The 27,707-nt window shown below is 42.5% G+C and overlaps 3 protein-coding genes and 1 pseudogene across 8 annotated transcripts; 2 read left to right on the top strand and 2 right to left on the bottom strand.

The window, feature by feature from the left end:
* Positions 1–2,626: 2,626 nt before the first annotated feature.
* LOC124043092 lies at positions 2,627–4,620 on the top strand (annotated as a pseudogene).
* Positions 4,621–5,409: 789 nt separating this feature from the next.
* Positions 5,410–9,061, bottom strand: LOC124043238 (cytochrome b-c1 complex subunit 7-like). Its single transcript, XM_046361593.1, has 4 exons — positions 8,983–9,061; positions 8,211–8,279; positions 7,916–8,082; positions 5,410–5,611 (listed from the first exon to the last, which is right to left on the bottom strand). Exons 1-4 carry the CDS (start codon positions 8,999–9,001, stop codon positions 5,534–5,536), a joined length of 333 nt encoding a protein of 110 aa, XP_046217549.1. The 5' UTR covers positions 9,002–9,061; the 3' UTR covers positions 5,410–5,533.
* A 251-nt stretch (positions 9,062–9,312) lies between these two features.
* LOC124043236 (transcription termination factor 3, mitochondrial-like) lies at positions 9,313–17,740 on the bottom strand. Of its 2 annotated transcripts, none has more exons than XM_046361587.1 (8): positions 17,460–17,740; positions 12,394–12,768; positions 12,067–12,219; positions 11,624–11,813; positions 10,918–11,065; positions 10,709–10,780; positions 10,445–10,606; positions 9,313–9,566 (listed from the first exon to the last, which is right to left on the bottom strand). In XM_046361587.1, exons 1-8 carry the CDS (start codon positions 17,533–17,535, stop codon positions 9,372–9,374), a joined length of 1,371 nt encoding a protein of 456 aa, XP_046217543.1. In that variant the 5' UTR covers positions 17,536–17,740; the 3' UTR covers positions 9,313–9,371. The 2 variants fall into 2 exon arrangements, with proteins under 2 accessions (XP_046217543.1, XP_046217544.1); XM_046361588.1 differs by having other exon boundaries at positions 17,380–17,508.
* LOC124043237 (phosphatidylserine synthase 1-like) lies at positions 17,015–26,797 on the top strand. Of its 5 annotated transcripts, XM_046361591.1 has the most exons (10): positions 17,015–17,134; positions 17,985–18,025; positions 18,289–18,377; positions 18,730–18,774; positions 18,879–19,004; positions 23,054–23,212; positions 23,490–23,632; positions 25,709–25,773; positions 25,996–26,061; positions 26,546–26,797. In XM_046361591.1, exons 5-9 carry the CDS (start codon positions 18,951–18,953, stop codon positions 26,013–26,015), a joined length of 441 nt encoding a protein of 146 aa, XP_046217547.1. In that variant the 5' UTR covers positions 17,015–17,134; positions 17,985–18,025; positions 18,289–18,377; positions 18,730–18,774; positions 18,879–18,950; the 3' UTR covers positions 26,016–26,061; positions 26,546–26,797. The 5 variants fall into 5 exon arrangements, 4 of the variants coding, with proteins under 4 accessions (XP_046217547.1, XP_046217548.1, XP_046217545.1 ...); XM_046361592.1 differs by lacking the exons at positions 17,015–17,134; positions 17,985–18,025 and adding an exon at positions 17,469–17,984; XM_046361589.1 differs by lacking the exon at positions 17,015–17,134 and having other exon boundaries at positions 17,469–18,025.
* The last annotated feature ends 910 nt before the right edge of the window (positions 26,798–27,707 follow it).

The following is a 27,707-nucleotide window of genomic DNA, read 5'->3' as shown; positions in this document are numbered from 1 at the left end:
ATTTTTCTGCATCATTTTTGGACAGAACGTTTCTGATTTTTACAATGTTACGTAGATGGAAAAAAGCTGTCCTTGAAACCGTCTTCATATGTTCGTCAAAAGAGAGATCAGGGTCCAGAGTAACGCAGAGGTCCTTCACAGTTTTATTTGAGACGACTGTACAACCATTAAGATTAATTGTCAGACTCAACAGAAGAGCTATTTGTTTCTTGGGACCTAGAAAAAGCATCTCTGTTTTGTCCGTGTTTAAAAGTAGAAAGTTTGCAGTCATCCACTTCCTTATGTCTGAAACACAGGCTTCTAGCGAGGGCAATTTTGGGGCTTCGCCATGTTTCATTGAAATGTACAGCTGTGTGTCATCTGCATAGCAGTGAAAGTTAACATTATGTTTTCGAATGACATCCCCAAGAGTTAAAATATATAGTGAAAACAATAGTGGTCCTAAAACGGAACCTTGAGGAACACCGAAATTTACAGTTGATTTGTCAGAGGACAAACCATTCACAGAGACAAACTGATATCTTTCCGACAGATAAGATCTAAACCAGGCCAGGAACTTGTCTGTGTAGACCAATTTGGGTTTCCAATCTCTCCAAAAGAATGTGGTGATCGATGGTATCAAAAGCAGCACTAAGGTCTAGGAGCACGAGGACAGATGCAGAGCCTCGGTCTGATGTCATTAAAAGGTAATTTACCACCTTCACAAGTGCAGTCTCAGTGCTATGATAGGTATAAAACCAGACTGAAGCATTTGCTATACATTGTTTGTCTTCTGGAAGGCAGTGAGTTTCAGCGCAACAGCCTTTTCTAAAAATTTTGAGAGGAATGGAAGATTCGATATAGGCCGATAGTTTTTTTATATTTTCTTGGTCAAGGTTTGGCTTTTTCAAGAGAGGCTTTATTAATGCCAGTTTTAGTGAGTTTGGTACACATCCGGTGGATAGAGAGCCGTTTATTATATTCAACATAGGAGGGCCAAGCACAGGAAGCAGCTCTTTCAGTAGTTTAGTTGGAATAGGGTCCAGTATGCAGCTTGAAGGTTTAGAGGCCATGATTATTTTCATCATTGTGTCAAGAGATATAGTACTAAAACACTTGAGTGTCTCTCTTGATCCTAGGTCCTGGCAGAGTTGTGAAGTTCATGAATTTATTACTGCTGAAGTGAAAGCCATCCTCACTTGGGGAATGCTGCTTTTTAGTTAGCTTTGTGACAGTATCAAAAATACATTTTGGATTGTTCTTATTTTTCTCAATTAAGTTGGAAAAATAGGATGATCGAGCAGCAGTAAGAGCTCTTTGATACTGCACGGTACTGTCTTTCCAAGCTAGTCGGAAAACTTCCAGTTTGGTGTGGCGCCATTTCCAATTTTCTGGAAGCTTGCTTCAGAGCTTGGGTATTTTCTATACAAGGGAGCTAATTTCTTCTGAGAAATGTTTTTAGTTTTTATGGGTCCAACTGCATCTAGGGTATTGCGCAAGGTTAAATTGAGTTCCTCAGTTAGGTGGTTAACTGGCATTGTGTTGTGTGACCAAACTGCAATTTTTTTAATTGAATCTTTATTTAATTAGGCAAGTAAGTTAAGAACAAATTCTTATTTACAATGACAGCCTACCCTAGACAAACCCTAACCCGGACGGCCCTGGGCCAATTGTGCGCCGCCCTTTGGGACTATGGAAATCACAACCGGTTGTGTTACAGCCTGGAATCGAACCAGGGTCTGTGGTGACGGCTCTAGCACTGAGATGCAGTGCCTTTTAGAGTGGCCTTTGATTATCCCCAGCACAAGGTGCACCTGTGTAATGATCATGCTGTTTAATCAGCTTCTTGATATACCACACCTGTCAGGTGAATTACGAATTACCTTGGCAGAGGAGAAATGTTCACTAACAGGAATTTAAACAAATTTGTACACAACATTTTAGAGGAAGGAGCTTTTTGTGCATTTTGAACATTTCTGGGATCTTTTGTTTCAACTCATGAAACATGGGACCAACACTTTTATATTTTTGTTCAGTATATTTACAACACTCTGGGTGTTCCAGTGTAATCTCATCAAATGCATAATGTTTTCATGACCAGTCATGTTAGGCTAGTACATTATGATATCTGATCTACCACTGCTTTGGTCTTGATTAACATCTAAGCCTTCAGTAAATCTATGTGTGGGCATGATGCCAATGTTACCCTGTACAACGTCCATGCTATGTTTGTCTACATTGCTTTACTGTTATTGTTGTTACTGGCGTCTTTTTATAGCTTGCTTGCATAAACAAGTCATTTCAATGTTGGTGGTTTGGAGGGAAGTTGAACCTAATTTTGTAAGCAGTAGGATAAGATTGTTTCTGCTCTGCCCCTTGGTGAAAGAAGCAAATAGATAACCCATTCGAGAGGTGAATGGAATGAGACGGCTGTTTCCAAAAAATAGATCCTCCTACTCACCTACCTCACGCGCCAAGCCTCTCGAGGTCCAGACAGATATACAGTACTAGCAGAGACAAAGAATCAACAGACAGAGACAGTGGGGGAGAGAGCAACAACACAAACACATCCAATCACATGGGCTGATTGGTTGATCCTAACACTTCAAGACCCAGACCTCGAGGACAGACCAGAGAAGAGAGAGCCATGAAGAGCCTGAGGTTTCTTGCTGCCGAGGGCTTCGCTCAGAGTAGCCCGAGCACCATGGGGAACCTTAGCTGTTTGTTGTTCAATTTCTACCCACTCCTCTTCAATGCCTGCTACCTGCACGAGAAGGCCTTCCTCCTCCACGACCTGGTCCAAATCTGCCTCTGCATGAGCTTAACCTGCAAAGGCTCAGGACGGTAGACTGCCAGGAGGATCTCCTGCATCTGCCAGCAGTGCCTAGATGGGTCTGTTGACTGGGCTGAAAGTAGGCTAACTGTGTGTTCTGGTGTTGTGTTTAGAGGTGCAATCTGTCACTGGTCAAAAATGCTGCGTGTGAACTGAGGCACTGGATCTTGGCCAGTGTGACACAATTTTGGTTTTTCTTCAAGTCTCAATGTGTTTGTAGTTACTTGAGTTGCCACTGGGGCAATACAAGGTCACAATGTCACCTTACATCATATAACTTTGATTTGTAAGACAAATTCCCATTTGATGGCAATAAACAGTTATGTTCTATCTCTATCTGTTCCATCTCCAGTCGTACATGCTGCAGCCAACAGAGACTTACGCCCAGACCCTCTGTATGGTGGACCTGACTGGGCTGAAGGACAGTACCATACCTGTTCCGGTGGATCCACCTTGGGTCGGTGGGTCCTCACCTGCATGTGCTACGAGGTCATGCTGGCGGCTGGCGCTGCACCCTCAGCCCTCGAGACCGAGGTGGACGTGCGCCTGAGCGGCTTTGTCACCGGGCGGGACTACAAGGTGGTGGCCCAGGCCTTCCTGCTACTCCGTCACTGCCCCTTGAAGCTGAGCTTCATCAGGTCCCGAGCCAACTCCCTGGCTCTCAAACAGCTGTTCTACGTGCTGTGTGTGGCCCAACCAGAGGCCATGAAACAGAGAACATGTACAAGAAAAGTGGCTTAAGCAAGACAAAAGAACACCGCAAGCAACATAGACTACAGATGGTCCATAATGTTCACCTGGAGGCCCCGCATCTGGAGTTGCTGTTGTCCCGGATAGAGTTCCCCCAGCTGCAGTCCATGATGTTGGCCGAGGAGGTGATGGACATGCGATGGTTGGGCTCGGATGAAGATGACCTGCTGGTGACCATTGGGGATCTGCTGAGCCGGCTGACTGAGCTGACAGAGCTCTACATGGGCTTCTGCACCTTCACTAGACACCTGCAAAGACTGCTAAGGTGAGAGGCTCACCTCTGTGTGGGGCGAGAGTGTGTGTGTGTGCATGTGTATAGGTAGAAGGTATTGATGTCTACTGTATATATAGCTTTGGGGATGTCTATTCAAGCTGATGCATTTCCACTGTGTAATATCATAACATGGAGGCTGCAGTTTCCAGTACTCAGTTTCCGGTACTCAGTTTGCACTCAGTGGCATTTTGTTTTTGTTGCTTGGCTGTGGGGGAGAATGTAGACAGCTGCCTGGAGCTAAATCTGCAGGTTGGCCAGAAACCAGGGAATACTTAATGTTTGATATTGTCTGCTTCCCAAATTGCACCCTATTTCCTATATAGTGTACTACTTTTGACCAGAAAACTTTTTGACCCTGGTAGAAAGTAGTGCACTTAAAAGTGAATAGGGTGTCATTTACAGCTGACTTTGAAATAGCACTGAGGTCATGCCCCAAAACAACACGCAGACACCTGCACTGTCCATTAATTAGGCATGCATTGTAAAGATTTCATATTGGCTTAGTTTTTTGTCAAGCTTGCGTAAGGTGATGCGCACACCCACATTGCAAGCATACACAAGTGATAATATAACCTAATTGGGAAAATGTAATACATTTGTGACTCTCTGGCCTTGTCCAGAGCCCCCTGACCACTCCACTTAAATTCCTGAAGCTGGCCAACTGTAACCTGAACTGTGTGGACATGGCCTATCTGGCCAACAGCCTGCAAAGGGAGAACCTGGTCAGTCTGGACATAATGGTCACGATGTGTGCAGCCTCTTCCCCGCCACAGCCTCACCCTAGAGGATGAACACATGGACATCAGCCCTAAGGTATTTGGAGCTGCCAGTGCCCCGGGACTGCTAACCTGAGGATGTCACCTACCCCTTGGATGAGACGGTCCTGCTGCAGTACAACAGGGAGATGTTCCAGGCGGTCAGGGGTCAACTGATGGGGATCCTTCAGGGGGTGGGGAACGTGGAGGTAGTTACCCCTGTTGGGTGCTTATGACGCAGATATCAATGAGACCAGTAAGGAACTGAGGGTGTCCATGGTGAAATCCTTCAACAGCATCATTGGAAACTTTGATACCATTGAGATTGTGAACAACAGGAGATCCAGAGGTAGATTGAAGTTTAGGTAAATACCATACCAGAGGGCGGGAAAGAGGGTTGATAGATCAAGGGTGTGTGCAATACAAAGGGTTCATCTTTCTCAATCATCTATTGTGGCTTGCAACACTTCATTTGCACTTATCCAAAGACAACTAAGAAATTTGTGCAAATAAAAAGTTTAGCCTATTGGGATGCTTAAGGCCTTGAAAAGCTTTGTTTTATATCCATATGAACTGATTCATAAGTACTTGAAACAGATTGACAAATGTATTGCTCCATTATCATGTATTTTTTTTAAACATGCAACTGCCGTTCCATTATAGTTTAGTCAATTGTTATTTCCGTCTTAAAATTTGGGATTAAAGTGGATTCACTATAAATAAACATTACAGTGGTGATCAACATCCTGGTTCACATCTTAACCCAAAAGCTATTTTACCAATCTTGCAATACTTCTTAAACTCTCCACACTTGTACATCTTTTCCCAAAATTTAAATTTTTATTAAGCAGTCTTCCCACAGGGTACACTTTATTTGAAATATTACAGAGGACAACCATTCACCAGAACAAACAGAAGGAACATCAGCCCTCCACATCCATCTCATTTCTTCGACCACTCCTCAACCTCTTTCCTCTCACGGATGACCTCTTTCAGGTAAGGCTCCAGGTAATGTACGTCCTACAGAAAAAAGGTCAAACAGAAACAAAACATTAGTTCTGTCAACTTTCTTCCACCAACTGTACTTGATGTGGTTTTTAGTGTGTCATTTTTCAACATTAAATAGCTTTATAGGCATCTCCCAACTCAACTATTGCCCAATTCCAATCCAACCTTTAGTCTCTAATCCTACTTGCTTCATAATCCAGTAATTCATAATCATAATTCTCCTACCTCCTTCATTGATTCTTCAATTAGTTTAGCACTATCAATATACACTGCTCAAAAACATAAAGGGAACACAAACAACACAATGTAACTCCAAGTCAATCACACTTCTGTGAAATCAAACTGTCCACTTAGGAAGCAACACTGATTGACAATACATTTCACATGCTGTTGTGCAAATGGAATAGACAACAGGTGGAAATTATAGGCAATTAGCAAGACACCACCAATAAAGGAGTGGTTCTGCAGCGGGTGACCACAGACCACTTCTCAGTTCCTATGCTTCCTGGCTGATGTTTTGGTCACTTTTGAATGCTGGCGGTGCTTTCACTCTAGTGGTAGCATGAGACGGAGTCTACAACCCACACAATGGCTCAGGTAGTGCAGCTCATCTAGGATGGCACATCAGTGTGAGCTGTGGCAAGAAGGTTTGCTGTGTCTGTCAGCGTAGTGTCCAGAGCATGGAGGCGCTACCAGGAGACAGGCCAGTACATCAGGAGACGTGGAAGAGGCTGTAGGAGGGCAACAACCCAGCAGCAGGACCGCTACCTCCGACTTTGTGCAAGGAGGAGCACTGCCAGAGCCCTGCAAAATGACCTCTAGTAGGCCACAAATGTGCATCTGTCTGCTCAAACGGTCAGAAACAGACTCCATGAGGGTGGTATGAGGGCCCGACGTCCACAGGTGGGGGTTGTGCTTACAGCCCAACACCATGCAGGACGTTTGGCAAATTCGCCACTAGCACCCTGTGCTCTTCACAGATGAAAGCAGGTTCACACTGAGCACGTGACAGTCTGGAGATGCCGTGGAGAACGTTCTGCTGCCTGCAACATCCTCCAGCATGACCGGTTTGGCAGTGGGTCAGTCATGGTGTGGGGTGGCATTTCTTTGGGCGGCCGCACAGCCCTCCATGTGCTAGCCAGAGGTAGCCTGACTGCCATTAGGTACCGAGATGAGATCCTCAGACCCCTTGTGAGACCATATGCTGGTGCGGTTGGCCCTGGGTTCCTCCTAATGCAAGACAATGCTAGACCTCATGTGGCTGGAGTGTGTCAGCAGTTCCTGCAAGAGGAAGGCATTGATGCTATGGACTGGCCCGCCCGTTCCCCAGACCTGAATCCAATTGAGCACATCTGGGACATCATGTCTCGCTCCATCCACCAACGCCACATTGCACCACAGACTGTCCAGGAGTTGGCGGATGCTTTAGTCCGGGTCTGGGAGGAGATCCCTCAGGAGACCATCCGCCACCTCATCGGGAGCATGCCCAGGCGATGTAGGGAGGTCATACAGGTACGTGGAGGCCACACACACTACTGAGTCTCATTTAGACTTGTTTTAAGGACATTACATCAAAGTTGGAACAGCCTGTAGTGTGGTTTTCCACTTTAATTTTGAGTGTGACTCCAAATCCAGACCTCCATGGGTTGATAAATTTGATTTCCATTGATCATTTGTGTGATTTTGTTGTCAACACATTCAACTATGTAAAGAAAAACGTATTTAATAAAAACATTTCATTCAGATCTAGGATGTGTTATTTTAGTGTTCCCTTTATTTTTTTGAGCAGTGCAGTAACAATATCTCCACCTTAGCCTCAGAGGCTAGACTTTGCCCTTCATTCCAAAGTCACACTGTAACCCTCAACTCTGAACTGTAAAGCCAGTTCCGTTGAGTTAAATTGTTCCCCACTAATCAGGGACTGATTCAGACCTGGGACACCAGGTGGGTGCAATTAATTATCAGGTAGAATAGAAAACTCCAGGAGTTGAATACCGCTTCACTATAGCATCAACTGCTATCAAACTTTAGACATATCTTCCATTTCCCCAGTGGCAGCGCAAAGCCATTTCTGTACAAACTAACGTGTGAGACTATATGCACTGTACCTCTGACCCGGGTTCAAATATTATTTGAATTATTTCAAATACTTCAGCGTTTGCATGCCTGGAGTGCCAGATGAGTGGAGTTTGCAGTTTTAGGACCATTTTATTAGTCCATTAAACCAGGCAAGGTTTATCAAACAAAGTACTTAATTATTTGAGCCCAGGTCTGAATCAGTCCTGAATATGTCATTTGAGCCCAGCTCTGCTGTACCTCCTCATATTGAGTCCGCTGTTCCTTGGGGAGAACCGCCTGCTTCATGGAGAGGTCCAGGGCTCTCTTGAGCCTGAACATCCTGTCGTTGTATACTTTCTCTGGGAGACGCCGCAAGGCCTCTTTCACGTCGCTATCCTCGTGGATTGTGTCATCACGCATCAGACCTGGAACCAAAAATAGGCGAGATCTAACTGAAGATTCTAGATGTTTAAGACTGAGTGAATTAATTTGTCTTAAGACTCAGAGATGGCCCTAAATAGAATTAAAAAACATTAAGACTCCCAAGAGTTACCAATTTTGTTGAATCCAGCAGCATTGTAGTACCATTTGCGAAAGCTGACCAGGAGTCTGCCTGTAGTTGCTGTGGGGGATACCAGAAGAGTAATTTGCTTGTCAACAAGATCATTCCCAAAAACAGCTTAAAATCCAGTTGCAATCACTGCAGCACAAAAGCAAAGAGACACCCAATATTATCCATGAATCTAAAAAAACACTGGAGTGGATCAACTAGAAATGAGTGAATTGTAGAAGTAGGGACTGGAGGGAGGATTTGACAGTAGAATTATTTGGGCGAACCTAGAAGTGCACTCAAAATGCAAATATTACATGTGTTGGATAAGTGAATAGATTGCTAGTAGATCACATGACCTACATATTACTAGTTAGGTGGTAACTGCTCACGTTAGATGTTGTTAGATAATCAAGCTGCACTGGCGTGGCGTTTGAAGGTTGATCAGACCATATAATATTATTATAACTTATAGTACCGTTTTACCTAACCATTAGCCAACTGGCATACATTTAATTTAAATGCGCAATATGTCACTGGCACAAACCAGATTTCCTTAATTTGCCAGAGCTAGCTAACATACTTCTTGCCTTTCCCGGGGACACAGAGGACGACAGAAAGTCATTAAAAACATGGATTTGAACGCACCAAAACACTCCGCATCGTCTTGTTTTTCCCTCACAAATCAATAGCCCCTATACTCAACAATATCTGCAACGTATCATCTCGATTTACAGGCAAAGAAACGCTTAAAAAATTAGGTGATTGTAATTACCTGGTGCCCTCGACGCCATGTTGTTCTGTCTAAAAAAAAGTTGAGTGGAATTGTGGGTAAAATGACGTTTTGAGAATGAGGTCATCCGCGGTTGCGCAACTCTGCACAAGAACTCTGTAAGAATTGAATTATCCTCGCTATTTTTCCATTTATATATTTACACGTTAGTCGTTATGAAGAAGGCTAGCTACATTTATCAAAGGTCCAAAATCATCCAAAATCTCAACAATGTGTCGAAATGTGGCCCTCTTCTGGTACAAACATGCTCATCAGCCAGTTCAACATGCTATTCAACCAGTTCAATAGTAAACAGCAATATTCAATGTAGAATATCTTCAACATATTTATTCACATAACACACATATACAGAAACTGTAGTGTTTCATTAATTACATCGTCTTCTGAAACAGTTCAAAGTCCTTTAGTGTGGCTGATGCCACTTCAGTGCAGAAGGCCTCATCTGGCAGGGAGACAAGCTTGTCCAGACAGATGTAGTTAGGCTTGGCAGGGTCATACTGAGCCTTATCTAGGTATTGCAGGAACAGGTGTCTTTCTTTGATACGAAGGTACTTTGCATTCAGGACCTGTAGAAAGGACAGATAACTTTTCAGACAATAGGTGATAGCAAGTCCAACTGAATCTGTGACATGTCTAAAGACAATTCACTGGTAATGTACTATGTCCCATCAGCTCAACAAAATAAATATGTTTTTAGCCACAACTCAGTCCTTGGCCATGACCCAGCAGGGGTTACCCACCGTGACCCATAAGTGGTTCCTGATCCATCACTTGGTAAATACTACCCCACCCAAGTCATACGCAAACTACCTTAAACGCCTATTGACGAGTTTTGTTACGAGCCCGGACGTTTCTCTAGACGTGAACACGCATCGCTTGCGGTATGGTTTTGGAAACATAATGAACAAATCATTCATATCAGCGAGAAATAATAAAATAAACAAATAGTTTATTTACTACACACCTTTATAGGGTTAGGGTTCCCACACGGCCATATTTACATGTTACAGCGCTTGTTTACGGAAAACAGACTGAAGACAGCCAATTAGCACAGCTAGTCCACACTATCTGCGTCTCCAAACACCAGTGTGTAAATGGAAGACTAACGCCAAAAACATGTCGTCACTGAAAAATACTGTTGGATGCAATTGTGTTAAAACAGTGTACAGTAAGTATATTTAGTATTTGTGAAATTATTTTGATGTGATATGAAAGTTCAGTGCTTTATGTTTGTAGAACTGTACAGGAATCGAGAATCGATTCATGATTAGATGGAGTATTTGGCTGTTTCATCTTCCAGAGCCTAAACGCCTTTAAACAGAACATGAACTATAAGGAGTAAATTATTGGGCTAGGTAAACACTAACATATCCAGATAATGTATTCTCTGCGAGTATCCACTATCCAAAGATGGATGATTCAGGACTGGTAGTTTATAGCTTACCTGTGGGAACTTTACAATCAGGTCATGGGGTATGTTCATGGTGTTGTGGATGTAGTCAAATATCTGGGTCAGTTTCTTCTTGTTAGCAGTAAGAACTTTGGGGATTACAGTGACAATGTGCTGGAGCTCATTTTCACGAAACCCCATCTCCATTTTGCATATCTAGGATGAAAAAGACAGATTCTAAGAATTAATCTTATTTTTCTCTCCAAGAATTAAGACCTATCACAGTTAACGTTTAATAGCGTTTGTTTGTTGTCATACCTTAAGATTCTCCTTAACTGTCTCCAAGCTGCCACACAAAAGTCTGGGAAGGCGAGCCACAACATCCCGTGTCTGAAAGATACGAATGTACTATCTTATGCATTGTTCTATGACAAATTTAGTGGGACATAATGTGACCAGTTGCTGTTGTCTTGGGTCAATCCTTACACAACTTTTAAATGTAATTGTTTACTCAATTCAGACCTGACCTTCTGAGCACTAAGGCCTAACTGCTGTTGGTAGAATCCAAGGCGGTTGTCCATCCTCTTCACACTGAAGTTCAGCAGGTACGGAGCTCTGGACACCATGGAAGCCACAGACTCAGCGCTGAACTTCTTGGACCTAAGATATGCCACTCTAATATGAAAGAGAGATTATTACCTCATTTTATACTACAGATTATTTGTAAATAATTTAACAATGAAATGTATCACCTGTCATAGTCCTATAACAACTGAAGCTGACAGACGAGATTGAACAGGGATACCAGTTGGAAACACCAAGTTTCGTCTTTGTCCCTAAGATAGTGTGGTGAATATTATCAAATAAGGATTTTCTTGAGTCCAAGTCAAACTAAGATTCTTTATTTCTGAGCTTAGAGGGAACAGAGTTATACAGCTCAGTGTAGACAGTCTGAATTCCGAAGCATTAGGTGATAAGCACATATCTTTATAGTTTCCTGTTCTTGGGAAGGACTTTCAGTTATCCTTTCATCTCTACAAGGACACAGGAGCAAGCTGGTTTGCAACACATAATTATACTCAGAAGAACAGTAGATTATAATAGGATATTTTCACAAGGTTAGTAACATGGACACACAATTTAAAACGTCCATTACAATAGTCAACCATGTGTGTTGCTGACTGTAGAAAATGCAACCTGCCAATACAACAACCATCCCCTCAACTCTGGTACCTGGCCTGCAGATTCTCCAGGCTCTCTGTGAGGATGAAGGGGTTGTGGCTGATCAGATAACCCAGGCGAGAATCCTCCACTCCCAGCTGCTTCAGGAAAACCAGCCGTGGGGTCACGTCTGTCTGGAAGTCTAGCCTCAGCAACATGGAACCCACGTTAGGCCTCTGCTCCAGTTTCCATAGCTGAACACCTGAAGAAGGAACCGAAGGGTTAACACCAGGGTCACATTCATTAGTGCACAGCGTATCAAAATGCTCTGCAGCGGAAATAAAAAGCAAGTGTTTATTTTTGGGCTCTGGTAATCCCTCCCCACTTACTTCAGTTTGGTGCCTAGTGAGTACGATCCAGAGACATAGATATACATGACATCTATTGCTCTTGTACATTAGACAGTGAGGGAGTAATGGCTAATCAGATACAAACCCTAAATGGACCCAACCTACCTAGCTGTACAAGCTTTCCAAGCGTCTCTGACTCATTGACATAGTCTTTCAGGGAGATGGAGACAGGAGGCAGGGCAGCTGGGATGTCCATATGAACTGCCTCCTCATGACTGATCTCCTCTAATGCAGAGTGGCCTGGGGCATCATCCAAATCTGGAGAGGACAAAAATATTAGGTAGAAATGACCACTGTGTTTTTATTTGACTTATTTCACCTTTATTTAACTGTGTGTGTGTGTGTGTGTGTGTGTGTGTGTGTGTGTGTGTGTGTGTGTGTGTGTGTGTGTGTGTGTGTGTGTGTGTGTACACACAGGGGTGGCATTAGTACCAAAAGCTGTCTGCCACTCCTTCAGAAGCATCCCTCCATCTATGAGTTGATGGGAGACAGGATTCTGATAAGACACCATATCAGTCCCAGGTAACTCATCAGTATTCCTGTGTTTCGTTTGAGATGGTTGGACCTTAGCATGAGATTCACAGTAACTCCGCACTCCTAGATTCCACCTCTGTCGCGTCTGAGATGGATTCGGACTTCTCTGGAGCACAGAGGGCAAGACTGGAACAATGAAAGAATTCCAGAGGGCTGCAGGCCAATGCTGGGCATCTGTGGAATACTGAAGGGTGGTGATACCAACACTCCTTGACCTCAGTAAACTGGTGCATCTCTGACAATGCTGGATACAGGTTAAAGCCATGTAGATATCTGTGATAAAAACACAGGACATTGTGACATGAGAAGGGGGTCTGTACATTGAACGTAACTGGAACACACCATCATGCAAGTACGTTAGCCAATGCTATGAATTTTTAATTGAACTTGAATGATGGGGATTGGTGTTGTTGAGTAAAGAAGCAACCAATAGATTATAAACAATTAATAAGGGGCTAGCCAGAAGATCTGACCGACTTGCTTACAACTGCACTACGGACGAACAGCCTACCCTGTGTATATTAAGATACCGCGGAACCAGCGCTAGATATGGCTCAGTAAACATAACTCAATCCAGTTTTTAAAAACTTTTAACATTTATTTCACCATTATTTAACCAGGTAGGCTAGTTGAGAACAAGTTCTCATTTGTAACTGTGACCTGGCCAATATAAAGCATAGCAGTTAGAAATGAGTTCAAATCCGAATTATTGTTACACTGAGAATATGGAAAGACAACTAAAAGGGGAACTGACAGCGTTTTAGCAACATGGAATCTTATTCAAATCTGTTCATATAAACCCCCAGGAAGAATATGACACCTTTATGAAACATTTTCTGAAAAAGCGAGCACTTAGATATGGTCATTTTCATAAATTCATTGAATTTTTGAGAATGACCTAAGGCATTTGTGAAAATTCGATTGCAATATAGAATGGGAAAGCGGCTGTGCGTTTGGACAATTAATAGACTGCAGTAAATAAACATCTGACTTGTCCAGAACCAGAATCTACGCAGACCGGTGTGCCATAGCCAATCAAAGCTATAGCAGGCCTATATGCAAATAAGCCATTTGCCACACTGCCATCATTCACTTTTGTATGGATCTCGCTTTATGCACGGGGGCATTGTCATGCTGAAACAGGAAAGGGCCTTCCCCAAACTGTTGCCACATAGTTGGAAGCACAGAATAGTCTAGAATGTCATTGTATAATGTAGCGTTAAGATTTCCCATCACTGGCCAATGTTTTCTATGGAGATTGCATGGCGGTGTGCTCGATTTTATACACCCATCAGCAATGGGTGTGGCTGAAATAGCCGAATCCAATCATTTGAAGGGGTGTCTCCTTGTTCACCCACGACTGCATGGCCAAGCACGACTCCAACATCATAATTACATTTGCTGACGACACAACAGTGGTAGGTCTGATTACCAACAACAATGAGATAACCTATAGAGAGGTCAGTGCGGTTCCAGGACAACAACCTCTCCCTCAACGTGAGTGAGACAAAGGAGCTGATTGTCGACTACATGAAAAAGGAGGGCCGAACATGCCCCCATTCACATCGACGGTGTTATAGTGGAACAGTTTGAGAGTTTCAAGTTCCTTGGTGTCACATCACCAACAAAGTATTATGGTCCAAACACACCAAGACCATTGTGAAGAGGGCACGACAATACCCTTTACCCCTCAGGAGACTTGGCATTGATCCCCAGGTCCTTAAAAAGTTCTGCACCATTGAGAGTATCCTGCCCGGTTGCATCACCGCCTGGTATGGCAACTGCTCGACATCCAACCGTAAGGCGCTACAGAGTAGAGGTCGACAGATGCCGATACCGATTAAATCGACCATTTTTTTTTATTTATTTGTAATAATGACAATTACAACAATACTCAATGAACACTTATTTTAACTTAATATAATACATCAATAAAAATCGATTTAGCGTCAAATAAAGAATGAAACATGTTCAATTTGGTTTAAATAATGCAAAAACAAAGTGTTGGAGAAGAAAGTAAAAGTGTGTGTGTGCCATGTAAAAAGCTAACGTTTAAGTTCCTTGCTCAGAACATGAGAACATATGAAAGCTGGTGGTTCCTTTTAACATGAGACTTCAATATTCCAAGGTAAGAGGTTTTAGGTTGTAGTTAATATAGTATTTATAAGACTATTTCTCTATACCATTTGTATTCCATATATCTTTGACTATTGGATGTTCTTATAGGCACTTTAGTATTGCCAGTGTAACAGTATAGCTTCCGGCCCTCTCCTCGCTCCTACCTGGGCTCGAACGAGGAACACATCGACAACAGCCACCCTTGAAGCAGCATTACCCATGCAGAGCAAGGGGAACAACCACTCCATGTCTCAGAGCGAGTAACGTTTGAAACGCTATTAGCGCACACCCCACTAACTAGCTAGCCATTTCACATCGGTTACACCAGCCTAATCTCGGGAGTTGATAGGCTCGAAGTCATAAACTGCGCAATGTTTGAAGCACAACGAAGAGCTGCTGGCAAAACGCACTAAAGTGCTGTTTGAATGAATGCTGCTGCTGCCTACCAACGCTCAGTCAGACTGCTCTATCAAATATCAAATCATTGACTTAATTATAACATAATTGGGGCGGCAGCGTAGTCTAGTGGTTAGAGCGTTGGACTAGTAACCGGAAGGTTGCAAGTTCAAACCCCCGAGCTGACAAGGTACAAATCTGTCGTTCTGCCCCTGAACAGGCAGTTAACCCACTGTTCCCAGGCCGTCATTGAAAATAAGAATATGTTCTTAACTGACTTGCCTGGTTAAATAAAGGTAAAAAAAAAAAAAAAAAAGTTTTTTAATTAAATAATAACACACAGAAATACGAGCCTTTGGTCATTAATATGGTCGAATCCAGAAACTATCATCTCGAAAACAAAACGTTTATTATTATCGCATATAACCTGACTCTGTGTGCAATGAACGCAAGAGAAGTGACAGAATTTCACCTGGTTAATATTGCCTGCTAACCAGGATTTATTTTAGCTAAATATGCAGGTTTAAAATATATATACTTCTGTGTATTGATTTTAAGAAAGGCTTTGATGTTTATGGTTAGGTACACGTTGGAGCAACGGCAGTCTTTTTTCCGCGAATGCGCACCGTATCGATTATATTCAATGCAGGACACGCTAGATAAACTAGTAATATCATCAACCATGAGTAGTTAACTAGTGATTATGATTGATTGTTTTTTATAAGATAAGTTTAATGCTAGCTAGCAACTTACCTTGGCTTCTTACTGCATTCTCGTAACAGGCAGGCTCCTCGTGGAGTGCAATGGGAGAGTGTTGGACTAGTTAACTGTAAGGTTGCAAGATTGAATCCCCAAGCTGACAAAGTAAAAATCTGTCGTTCTGCCCCTGAACAAGGCAGTTAACCCACCGTCCTAGGCCGTCATTGAAAATAAGAAAGTGTTCTTAACTGACGTGCCTAGTTAAATAAAAGGTGTAAAAAAATAAAATAATTTAAAAATAATATATATATATTTTTTAAATCAGCCAAATCGACATCCAAAAATACAGATATCCGATTGTTATGAAAACTTGAAATCGGCCCTAATCCAATCGGCCATTCCGATTAATCGGTCGACCTCTACTACAGAGGGTAGTGCGTACAGCTCAATACATCACTGGGGCCAAGCTTCCTACCATCCAGGACCTATATACTAGGTGATGTCAGAGGAAGGCCCCAAAAAACGTCAGACTCCAGTTACCCAAGTTATAGACTGTTCTCTCTGCTACCCCACGGCAAGTGGTACCGTAGCGCCACGTCTAGGTTTAAAGGCTCCTTAACAGCTTCTACCCGCAAGCCATAAGACTGCTGAACAATTAATCAAATGGCCACCCAGACTATTGACCCCCCCCCCCCTGTTTTTACACTGCTGCTACTCGCTGTTTTTTAATCTATGCATAGTCACTTTACCCCTCCCTACATCTGCAAATTACCTCGACTAACCTGTACCCCCACACATTGACTCGGTACCCCCCATTTATAGTATATAGCCTCGTTAATTATGTTACTTTTTTACTTCAGTTTATTTAGTAAATATTTTCTTAACCCCATTTATTGAACTGCATTGTTGGTTAAGGGCTCGTAAGTAAGCATTCCACAGAAAGGTACACAACTGTTGTATTCAGCAAATGTGGCAAATAAAATTGTTTGATCCATCTATTCTACCAACAATGCCTTACTGTACAATATGGAATTTTTAGGCAAATATAACTTGTTTAAAAAAAAATCATTGTAAAGAGTTGGTTTTGAAGCATAAACTGGGAATTTCATATTTTATTATTGATATGATTGTTTGTTTCAATTTCTGTAGTTAAAATGCTGTCAGTTCCACTTTAAGTAAACAGCCATTTTAGTCTACATTCTAGCTATCAGTAGCAACAGCATCCATTATGGGATGGTAGGTGGTGTTTAACAACAAAGGAGCTGATTGACTGACACTGCCATTCCAAAATGGCTGCGGTGGTTTGTGCTACCGAGCATGAGGATGAAAATGACCGTTTTCTTTCAAAACTAGCCGTTGTTCAATCTTCTCAGTGTAACAGTTGGGATAATTCGAAATATAACGCATTTCTCATCCCTGGATTGAGGTATGTTTTCTGAACCATATCTCGCGCTGGTTTCGCAGTGTCTTAATATACAGATCAATGTTGTCAGACCCTAGTGCAGCTGTAAGCAAGCAGGTCGGATCTGCTGGCTAAAAGAGGGCATGTCTCATTGAAGCAGCAATGGCTAGCTAGATTGCGAAGAACAATCAATCATACGGGGTAGCCAGCCAGCGTATAGAAAGTGTTTTTTGCTAGTACAAAATAGATGACATCATGCAATAACTTACACAAATATGGGTCAAAACATGAATATGTCCCCTGAACAGGCGTAAAAACAACAAGATAGCGCCAATGTCAATCTACTCACGTGTGCACTCTAACCGAAGGATTACGGAAGTGTCACAGTCAAAATAGGAATACAGCAAGGCAACGAGGCAGCTCATACAACCTATGAGGGACCGATAAAAACAACTCCCTGTCTTTCATCGGTAATTTCCAATGTTACAAATAATAAAATATAAAACTCTTTCAGAAGAAAAATGGCAGTGAATGAATTGGGAGTGCTGGTATTGGAATGTGCATTCCCACTACACCCCTATATTTTTGTTGAGTTGGTTGCGCCGTTGTCTGGTTTGCTCAGTACTCTCTCTGCCCCTTGTCGATCACAGTACTCATCCGTGTACTTATAGGCAGACGAACCTGTCCTGTCTGGAAGTGCTGACATATCCTAAAAAAAAAAACTCGGACATTAAGCAAGGATGATGTGAATTACATGTTACACTTTCAAATGATTAACGAGCAACAGGTGGAGGACATCAGCATCGACGTTTTCTACAAGCCTCACTCTCTTGACGTTCACTGTGGCTAGTTTGATTTACTTCGTATTTTCCAGGTAACCCAATGACAGTTGAGAGTAGACGGCTCATTGGACCAGTAAGTAGACCTAGTGGTTGTGATAACATGGCCTATTAATCTAACCCAAGTGTAAACTCAACTGTATAACTGAACTAGGTACATTTAGACATTTTAATGTTCCTTATTGTTATAAATACAAAAATCATGTAAACTTTATTTTTTGTCACATCTTCCGTTTACTGTGTCATCGTAAACCTCACTTTATCCTCTGAGAAAATGTACATATTGCATATCTCAGCCAATGCTTTAAAAAAAATGTTAAACCCTGCTCTCTCTGCCAGGGAGGATACAGATGCTGACAACAACCTTCGAGTGGGTCTCCTGTTGGTTGTCTCCTTCCTCATCATCAGTGTCCTGGCCTTCCCCAATGGTACTCACTCAGTCATTGCCTTGTACTTGACAATAGCTCAGCCCAGCACCTGGTAGAAAACGTGTGTCTGCATGGGGTGAGTGGGAGGAATGTTGTTCTAGTGTAGGTCATTGGTCACATAATAGTTGTTCAGGTCTTTTGAGTTCTTCCAAGATTCTAAACTAGTCTTCAGCATGGCCTTTTGCAGCTTGACATCGTTTTGATTGTACGAGTGAATGGGATACCCACTGTTTGCAGTATATGCTATGTTAACTTTGGAAGTGCAGTGTATGAGGGTTTTGGTAGAGCCACTCTTATAATGGTAGATACATGAATAAGTGTGTAAAGGCAGTATTTAATTTAACCACTTCAGGTCCATTCACCCGACCACATCCTGCGATTTGGCGCATGTTATTTGGTGAGTAGGCCTACTGCACAGTATATGTCATCATCAGGGGAACTCCTTTATGGAACCATGTTCATGGAACTCAGCTCTGATTAGTTCCTTCCTGTTGTTGTCAGGTATAGGGTGTTCTGTACTTCCTGTTCCTGGTCATCCTCCTCTTCCTGAACTGGGCTCAGGTGAATAGACTCATGTACTGGGTGGACCCCAACCTACGCTATGCTAACCGTGAGGCTGATATCATGGTGAGTGATTTTTATCTCAATATGTTACTGTATTCATTCACCGCATGCCGGACACCATATTTGGTGGGTGTAGTTGCCCCTAGACGCTTATCTTGGGTCAGTTCAGCATTTTCCCAACTAATGTGTCAGGTTATGATCGGGGGAGGGGCAGCTGTTCCTAGATCTGTACTTTGGGGCAACTTAACACTGGAGCTTGTATTCAAGATGATCAATGACTCCCCCTCCATTCCCTCTAGCATTTATCCTATTACATCCATCCTTTAGTTTAAATCCATGCCATGTTTTCACAATGAAAAGGTAGGCTAAATTCTGATGAAGTGATCCTGGTTTAGGTTTGGAAAGCTCTCCAATCTGGAGGGTAATGTAATCCAATGACATTTGCAGGAGACCGAGGCGCAACTTTTGGTTTTAGAAGTGGGACACGCACACATACTATTTTTCAAAAGTTTGGGGTCATTTGAAATGTCCTTGTTTTTGAAAGAAAAGCAACATTTTTATCCATTAAAATAATATCAATCAGAAATACAGTGTAGACATTGTTAATGTTGTAAATGACTTGTAGCTGGAAACGGCTGATTTGTTATGGAATATCTACATAGGCGTACAGAGGCCCATTATCAGCAACCATCTCTCCTGTGTTCCAATGGCACATTGTGTTAGTTAATCCAAGTTTATAATTTTAAAAGGCTAATTGATCATTAGAAAACACTTTTGCAATTATGTTAGCACAGCTGAAAACTGTTGTTCTGATTAAAGAAGCAATCAAACTGACCTTCTTTAGACTAGTTGAGTATCTGAAGAAAAAAACATCTGTAGGTTCAATTACAGGCTCCAAATGTCCAGAAACAAATTACTTTCTAATGCAACTCATCAGTCTATTCTTGTTCTGAGAAATGAAGGCTATTTCATGCAAGAAATTGCCAAGAAACTGAAGATCTCGTACAATGCTGTGTACTACTCCCTTCACAGAACAGCGCAAACTGGCCCTAACCAAAATAGAAAGGAGTGGGAGGTCCCGGTGCACAACTGAGTATGAGGACAAGCACATTAGCTTCTAGTTTGAGAAAACAGACGCCTCACAAGTCCTCAACTGGCAGCTTCATTAAATAATACCTGCAAAACACCAGTCTCAACGTCAACAGTGAAGAGGTGACTCTGGGATGCTGGGCTTCTATCCAGAGTTGCAAAGAAAAAGCCATATCTCAGACGTGCCAATAAAAATAAAAGATAAAGATGGGCAAAATAACACAGACACTGGACAGAGGAAGATTGGAAAAAACGTGTTATGGACAGACGAATCATAGGTTTTAGGTGTTTGGATCACAAAGAAGAACATTCGTTAGACGCAGAAAAAATAAAAAGATACTGGAGGAGTGATGACGCCATCTGTCAAGCACGGTAGAGGCAATGTTATGGTCTGGGGGGTGCATTGGTGGTGGTAAAGTGGGAAATTTGCACAGGGTAAAAGGGATCACTCCGTTTTGCAACGCCATGCCATACCCTGTGGACGGCTCCTAATTGGGGCCAATTTCCTCCTACAACAGGACAATGACCCAAAGCACAGCTCCAAACTATGCAAGAACTATTTAGGGAAGAAGCAGTCAGCTGGTATTCTGTCTATAATGGAGTGGCCAGCACAGTCACCGGTTGTCATGCCTATTGAGCTGTTGTGGGAGCAGCTTGACTGTATGGTACATAAGAAGTGACCATCAAGCCAATCCAACTTGTGTGAGATGCTTCAGGAACCATGGGGTGAAATCTCTTCAGATTACCTCAACAAATTGATAACTAGAATGCCAAAGGTCTGCAAGTCTGTAATTGCTGCAAATGGAGGATTCTTTGACGAAAGCAAAGTTTGAAGGACACAATTATTATTTCAATTAAAAATCATTATTTATAACCTTGTCAACATCTTGACTATATTTCCTATTCATTTTGCAAGTCATTTAATGTTTCATGGAAAACAAGGACATTTCTAAGTGACCCCAAACTTTTGAACGATTGTGTGTGTGTGAATGTCACTTAGAAATGTCCTTGTTTATAAAAAAATATATATATATATGTGTGTGTGTGGTACCTTTCATTAAATAGAAAAATACATTTGAGATTCTTGAAAGTAGCCACCTTTTGCCTTGAGGACAGCTTTGCACACTCTTGGCATTCTCTCAACCAGCTTCATGGGGTAGTCACCTGGAATGGATTTCAATTAACATGTGTGCCTTAAGTTAATTTGTAGATGTACTTTCCTTTTTAATGCGTTTGAGCCAATCAGTTGTGTTGTAACACGGTAGGGGTGGTATACAGAAGATAGCCCTATGTGGTAAAAAACCAAGTCCATATTATTGCAAAAACCGCTCAAATAAGCAGAGAAACTACAGTCCGTTACTTTAAGAGATGAAGGTCAGTCAATGTGGAACATTTCAAGAACTTTGAACGTTTCTTCAAGTGCAGTAAAAAAAACATCAAGCGTCATGATGAAACTGGCTCTCATGAGGACCGCCACAGGAAAGGTAAACCAGGAGTTACCTCTGCTGCAGAGGATAAGTTCATTAGTTACCAGCCTCAGAAATTGCAGCCCAAATAAATGCTTCACAGAGTAAGACACATCTGAACATCAACTGAATCAGGCCTTCATGGTCGAATTGCTACAAAGAAGCCCCTACTAAAAGACACCAATAAGAAGAAGAGACTTGATTGGGCCAAGAAACACAAGCAATGGACATTGGACCGGCGGAACTCTGTCCTTTGGTCTGATGAGTCTAAATATACGATTTTTGGTTCCAACCGCCGTGTCTTTGTGATACACAGAGCAGGTGAATGGATCTCTGCATGTGTGGTTTCCACCGTGAAGCATGGAGGAGGAGGTGTCATTGTGTGAGGGTTCTTTGCTGGTGACATTGTCAGTGATTTTATTTAGAATTCAAGGCACACTTAATGGTGCACACTTAATGATGCACCATTCCATCTGGTTTGCGCTTAGTGGGACTAACATGTTTTTCAACAGGACAATGACCCAAACACACCTCCAGGCTGTGTAAGGGCTATTTGACCAAGAAGGAGAGTGATGGTGCTGCATCAGATGACCTGGCCTCCACAATCACCTGACCTCAACCCAATTGAGATGGTTTGGCATGAGTTGGACTGCAGAGTGAAGAAAAAGCAGCCAACAAGTGCTCAGCATATGTGGGAACTATTTCTAGACTGTGGGAAAAGTATTCCATGTGAAACTGGTTGAGAGAATGCCAAGAGTGTGCAAAGCTGTCAAGGCAAAGGATTGCTACTTTGAAGAATCTAAAATATATTTGGATTTGTTTAACACTTTTTTTGGTTACTACATGATTCCATATGTGTGTTTTCATAGTTTTGTTGTCTTCATTATTATTATTATTCTACAATGTAGAAGATAGTAAAAATAAAGAAAAATCCTTGAATGAGTAGGTGTCCAGACTTTTGACTTGTACTCTATAAACTAAAAAAGAAAAAAAAACGTCCTCTCGCTGTCAACTTCGTTTATTTTCAGCAAACTTAACGTGTAAATATTGGTATGAACATAACAAGATTCAACAACTGAGACATAAACTGAACAAGTTCCACAGACGTGACTAACAGAAATTGAATAATGTGGCCCTCAACAAAGGAGGGGTCAAAAGTAATTCAGTATCTGGTGTGGCCACCAGCTGCATTAAGTACTGCAGTGCATCTCCTCCTCATGGACTGCACCAGATTTGCCTGTTCTTGCAGTTGACAGCGAGAGGCTTTTAATTTTTTTAAATTTATTTTATAGAGTTCAAGTCAAAAGTTTGGACACCTACTCATCGGTCGCTCTGCCCATGAGCAAGGCTGTTATAACCCACTGTTCTCTGGGCGCCGAAAACTTGGATGTTGATTTTAAGGCAGCTTCCTACACCTCTTATTCAGAGGGGTTAAATGCAGAAGACACATTTCAGTTCAAGGCATTCAGTTGTACAACTGACTTTCCTTTCCCACCACTGTATTATGCCTTCTCTGCCTTTTCTGTGTTCATGTCTTACCTGGCCTTTCTCCTGCAGGAATATGCAGTGAACTGCCATGTGATAACCTGGGAGCGTATCCTGAGCCACTTTGACATCTTTGTGTTTGGGAATTTTGCGGGCTGGGCCATGAAGGCCCTGCTCATCCGCAGCTACGGCGTCTGCTGGACCATCAGCATCACCAGGGAGCTCACCGAGGTAAATAAAAGTGCATCCCAAATGGCATCCTATTTCCCTATACAGTGCACAAATTTTGACCAGAGCCATATGGACCCTCCAAAAGTGGTGCAAAATATAGGGAATATGGTGCCTTTTAGGACACACATGTCTTTGAAGTCCTGCTCAATTTCTAACAACAGATCACATTTCAGTTTCAGTCCATATGTTGCTTCTGATTTATTCTATTGGATGTGCTCATTTAAGTCAAATGTCAGCTCCTCATTGACCTCGCTCTCTTTCTGTCTCGCTCTCTCAGCTGTTCTTCATGCACCTGCTCCCTAAGTGCTGGTGGGACCAGGTGATCCTGAACTTCCTGCTTTGTAATGGAGGGGGCATCTGGCTGGGCATGACTGTGTGTCGCTTCCTGGAGATGCACATCTACCAATTGGCCAGCATCAAGTGAGTTATCCTTCTAATAATAATAATAATAATATATGCCATTTAGCAGACGCTTTTATCCAAAGCGACTTTTCCTGTAGTCTCATGACAGATGGCACAATACAGTTAAACTACATTATTCTATTGAATTTCTGCCTGCTCTGATGAATTGCATGTGTGCTTTCTCATTTACACTGAGTGTACAAAACATTAGGTACACCTTAATATTGAGTTTCCCTACCCATTTTAACCCGCAGAACAGCCTCAATTAGTCAGGGCATGGAGTCTACTAGGTGTTGAAGCGTTCCAAAGGGATGCTAGACAATGTGGACTTCGATGCTTCCCACAGGTGTCAAGTTGGCTGGATGTTGTTTGGGTGGTGGACCATTCATGATACACACAGGAAACTGTTGTGGCGGTTAATTTCTATACTATCAAATGAGGAGAGACAAACTTATCACACAAGTCAGAGTTATACTTCAACTAAATCTGTATTCACTTATTAATAAGGAAGCAGGTCAATACAACACACGCATATAAAGTTAATTGATTGAGTGCTCTGATGGCTGGTCGATGAATCCCCTTCAGATGATTCGTTCAGAGCCCCGAGACAAAAGTACAAAGGTATTTTATAGCTAAGATAAACCCCCTTCAGTCTACATGACGAACAACAGATGTATGGAATGGGTCACAAGGTTAAAAGATGAAAGATGCTTATAATTCACAGCAGACAGTATCTGCGGATAAAAACAGTTATCTTTGTGTAGAGACCTAGGTCTGGCCCAGGGGTCATCTCTCCCTGGTAACCTATAGAACAGAAACATTAACTCATGCTCTGGAATGCGGTATCCGAAAGACATTGTAAATCTCCTGTCAGTGTTATCTCCGAGGCCCACTTTCAGTGCACACAGACACAATAGTTATAAGAACCCTCTATGCTGTTGAATAAAACAACCATTTGATGGAATAAAAGTATTATAACATAATCTTGTAATTACCACCATACTGTTGAGTGTGAAAAATCCAGCAGCGTTGCAGTTCTTGATACACTCAAATCAGTGTGCCTGGCACCTAGTACCATACCCCGTTCAAAGGCACTTAAATATTTTGTCTTGCCCATTCACCCTCTGAATGGCACACATACACAATCCATATCTCAAATGTCTCAAGGCTTAAAAATCACCTTTGTCTACACTGATTTGAAGTGGATTAAACAAGTGACATAAATAAGGGATCATAGCTTTCACCTGGATTCACCTGGTCAGTCTATATAATGGAACGGCATGCTTTGTACACTCAGCGTATGTAATTCTCTTTTTGCCTGTATCTGTGTGTTTAACCTTATGTGTCTGTGTCTGAACACTCATCAGTGGTACTTCCCAGTGTGTAGGTGTACCGCTGGTTGTATATCTGTATTTTTTAATTAGTTTTATTTATTTCACCTTTATTTAACCAGGTAGGCTAGTTGAGAACAAGTTCTCATTTGCAACTGCGACCTGGCCAAGATAAAGCATAGCAGTGTGAACAGACAACACAGAGTTACACATGGAGTAAACAATTAACAAGTTAATAACACAGTAGGAAAAAAAACATCTATGATGTGTCTTCAGAGACATCCATACGACCACAGGGAAGCTGAAACGAGTTCTGCTCCAGTTCACCCCAGACAGCTGGACCTACATACACTGGTTAGACTCCAAGTCCTCCTTCCAGAGGTTGGCTGGGGTCTACCTCTTTATGATCCTCTGGCAGGTGACCTCTGTCCTGGAAATAATACATAGTATGTAGTGTCAGGGTTAGAATTCAGAATCCATTTATGTCATTACTCTGTGTATATTGACACTGCTGTGAAACAAATGGAGTTGAACAATATTTGTATTCATATTTTAAAAATTATAATTTACAACAGTTTATGTTTTCTATGATCTTGTCTTATTGACGGTGCTGAAGATTATGGGCTAGATGTTATGGTATCTAAGCTGTGAGTTCAGTGATGATTTTAATATACATGTTGCTGGACTACTTTACTCCCAGTCTGTCCTCCTTTCCTCTAAACAGCTGACTGAGTTGAACACTTTCTTCCTGATGCACATCCAGGCTTTTCGCACACTCAGCTGGTGCCGGATCCTCCTCCTTGGAATCATCACAGCCCCTACTGTACGGTAGGGACCCTCCAACATGCCACTCCACACATGCTCTACATTATAGAGGCACAAGGGGGTTTTGACAGACACGTGCAGTCTCTTCTCATATAGATGGAATTGAGTTTAAATACGTTTTGAACTATTTCTGTAAACCGTTCTGTTTTTCGTAATGATTTGACACTCGTTTTTGTCATGGCTGTAGATAAACTGTATCTAATATTCGTCTTCCTGTTCTTTCAGACAGTATTATGCGTATCTGACAGACACACAGTGCAAAAGAGTGGGAACACAATGTTGGATGTTTGGGTGAGTCTCGTCTGGAACCTCTAGTGGCCATTTCTAATGTTGCGACCACGTCATTGACAAACGTCTCAGAAGTGCTGTGAATGGGAAATTAGGTCACGTACAGTTTTATTCAAAATATTGTAAAGATGCTGACCTCATCTCAGTCCTAAGCTAGTGATTGCCCTGACTAGGTGCTGGTAACCACGTGTGACCAGATTGCTGTCTCACTATTAAATAGAAAACAATGAGGGCCTTATATGCCCCTGGCTTCACCCCTTCAATATTATAAGCACAGCAAAAGTCTATGTACCCTCTGCAGTCTGGTGACTAGAATTTAATGAGGAAATGTATTTGTTTTCTGTGACTGTGTGCATTTTAACATAGTGCCATTAACAAAAAATATATATTTTGCTATAGATAATGCTTGTTGTAAAATGCAATTTTTGTTAAAGGTGAATGTTTGGTGGTGAGTGTCCGTTAACAACGGTCTCTATCTAACCCACAGGACCATAGCCTTCCTGGAGGCCCTAGCGTGCATCAAGTTTGGTCAGGATGTGTTCTCCAAAACACAAGGCCGGTCTCTCTCGCTCTGTGTGTGTGTGTGCACGAACATGTGTTTACCTTAAAAATTATCCCTGCTCCAATTCTTATATCGCAAGTGTCCATCACACTTCTGTGAAATCAAACTGTCCACTTAGGAAGCAACACTGATTGACAATAAATTTCACACGCTGTTGTGCAAATGGAATAGACAACAGGTGGAAATTATATGCAATTAGCAAGACACCCCCAATAAAGGAGTGGTTCTGCAGGTGATGACCACAGACCACTTCTCAGTTCCTATGCTTCCTGGCTGATGTTTTGGTCACTTTTGAATGCTGGCGGTGCTTTCACTCTAGTGGTAGCATGAGATGGAGTCTACAACCCACACAAGTGGCTCAGGTAGTACAGCTCATCCAAGATGGCACATCAATGCGAGCTGTGGCAAGAAGGTTTGCTGTGTCTGTCAGCGTAGTGTCCAGAGCATGGAGGCGCTACCAGGAGACAGGCCAGTACATCAGGAGACGTGGAGGAGGCCGTAGGAGGGCAACAACCCAGCAGCAGGACCGCTACCTCCGCCTTTGTGCAAGGAGGAGCAGGAGGAGCACTGCCAGAGCCCTGCAAAATGACCTCCAGCAGGCCACAAATGTGCATGTGTCTGCTCAAACGGTCAGAAACGGACTCCATGAGGGTGGTATGAGGACCCGACGTCCACAGGTGGAGGTTGTGCTTACAGCCCAACACCGTGCAGGATGTTTTTCATTTGCCAGAGAACACCAAGATTGGCAAATTCGCCACTGGCGCCCTGTGCTCTTCACAGATGCAAGCAGGTTCACACTGAGCACATGTGACAGTCTGGAGACGCCGTGGAGAACGTTCTGCTGCCTGCAACATCCTCCAGCATGACCGGTTTGGCGGTGGGTCAGTCATGGTGTGGGGTGGCATTTCTTTGGGGGGCCGCACAGCCCTCCATGTGCTCGCCAGAGGTAGCCTGACTGCCATTAGGTACCGAGATGAGATCCTCAGACCCCTTGTGAGACCATATGCTGGTGCGGTTGGCCCTGGGTTCCTCCTAATGCAAGACAATGCTAGACCTCATGTGGCTGGAGTGTGTCAGCAGTTCCTGC

The sequence above is a fragment of the Oncorhynchus gorbuscha genome, linkage group LG09 (assembly GCF_021184085.1).
Source record: "Oncorhynchus gorbuscha isolate QuinsamMale2020 ecotype Even-year linkage group LG09, OgorEven_v1.0, whole genome shotgun sequence".
NCBI classification, from domain to species: Eukaryota; Metazoa; Chordata; class Actinopteri; order Salmoniformes; family Salmonidae; genus Oncorhynchus; species Oncorhynchus gorbuscha.
The sequence above is the reverse complement of the archived record's forward strand: the minus strand, read 5'-3'. Positions and strand labels throughout refer to the sequence as shown.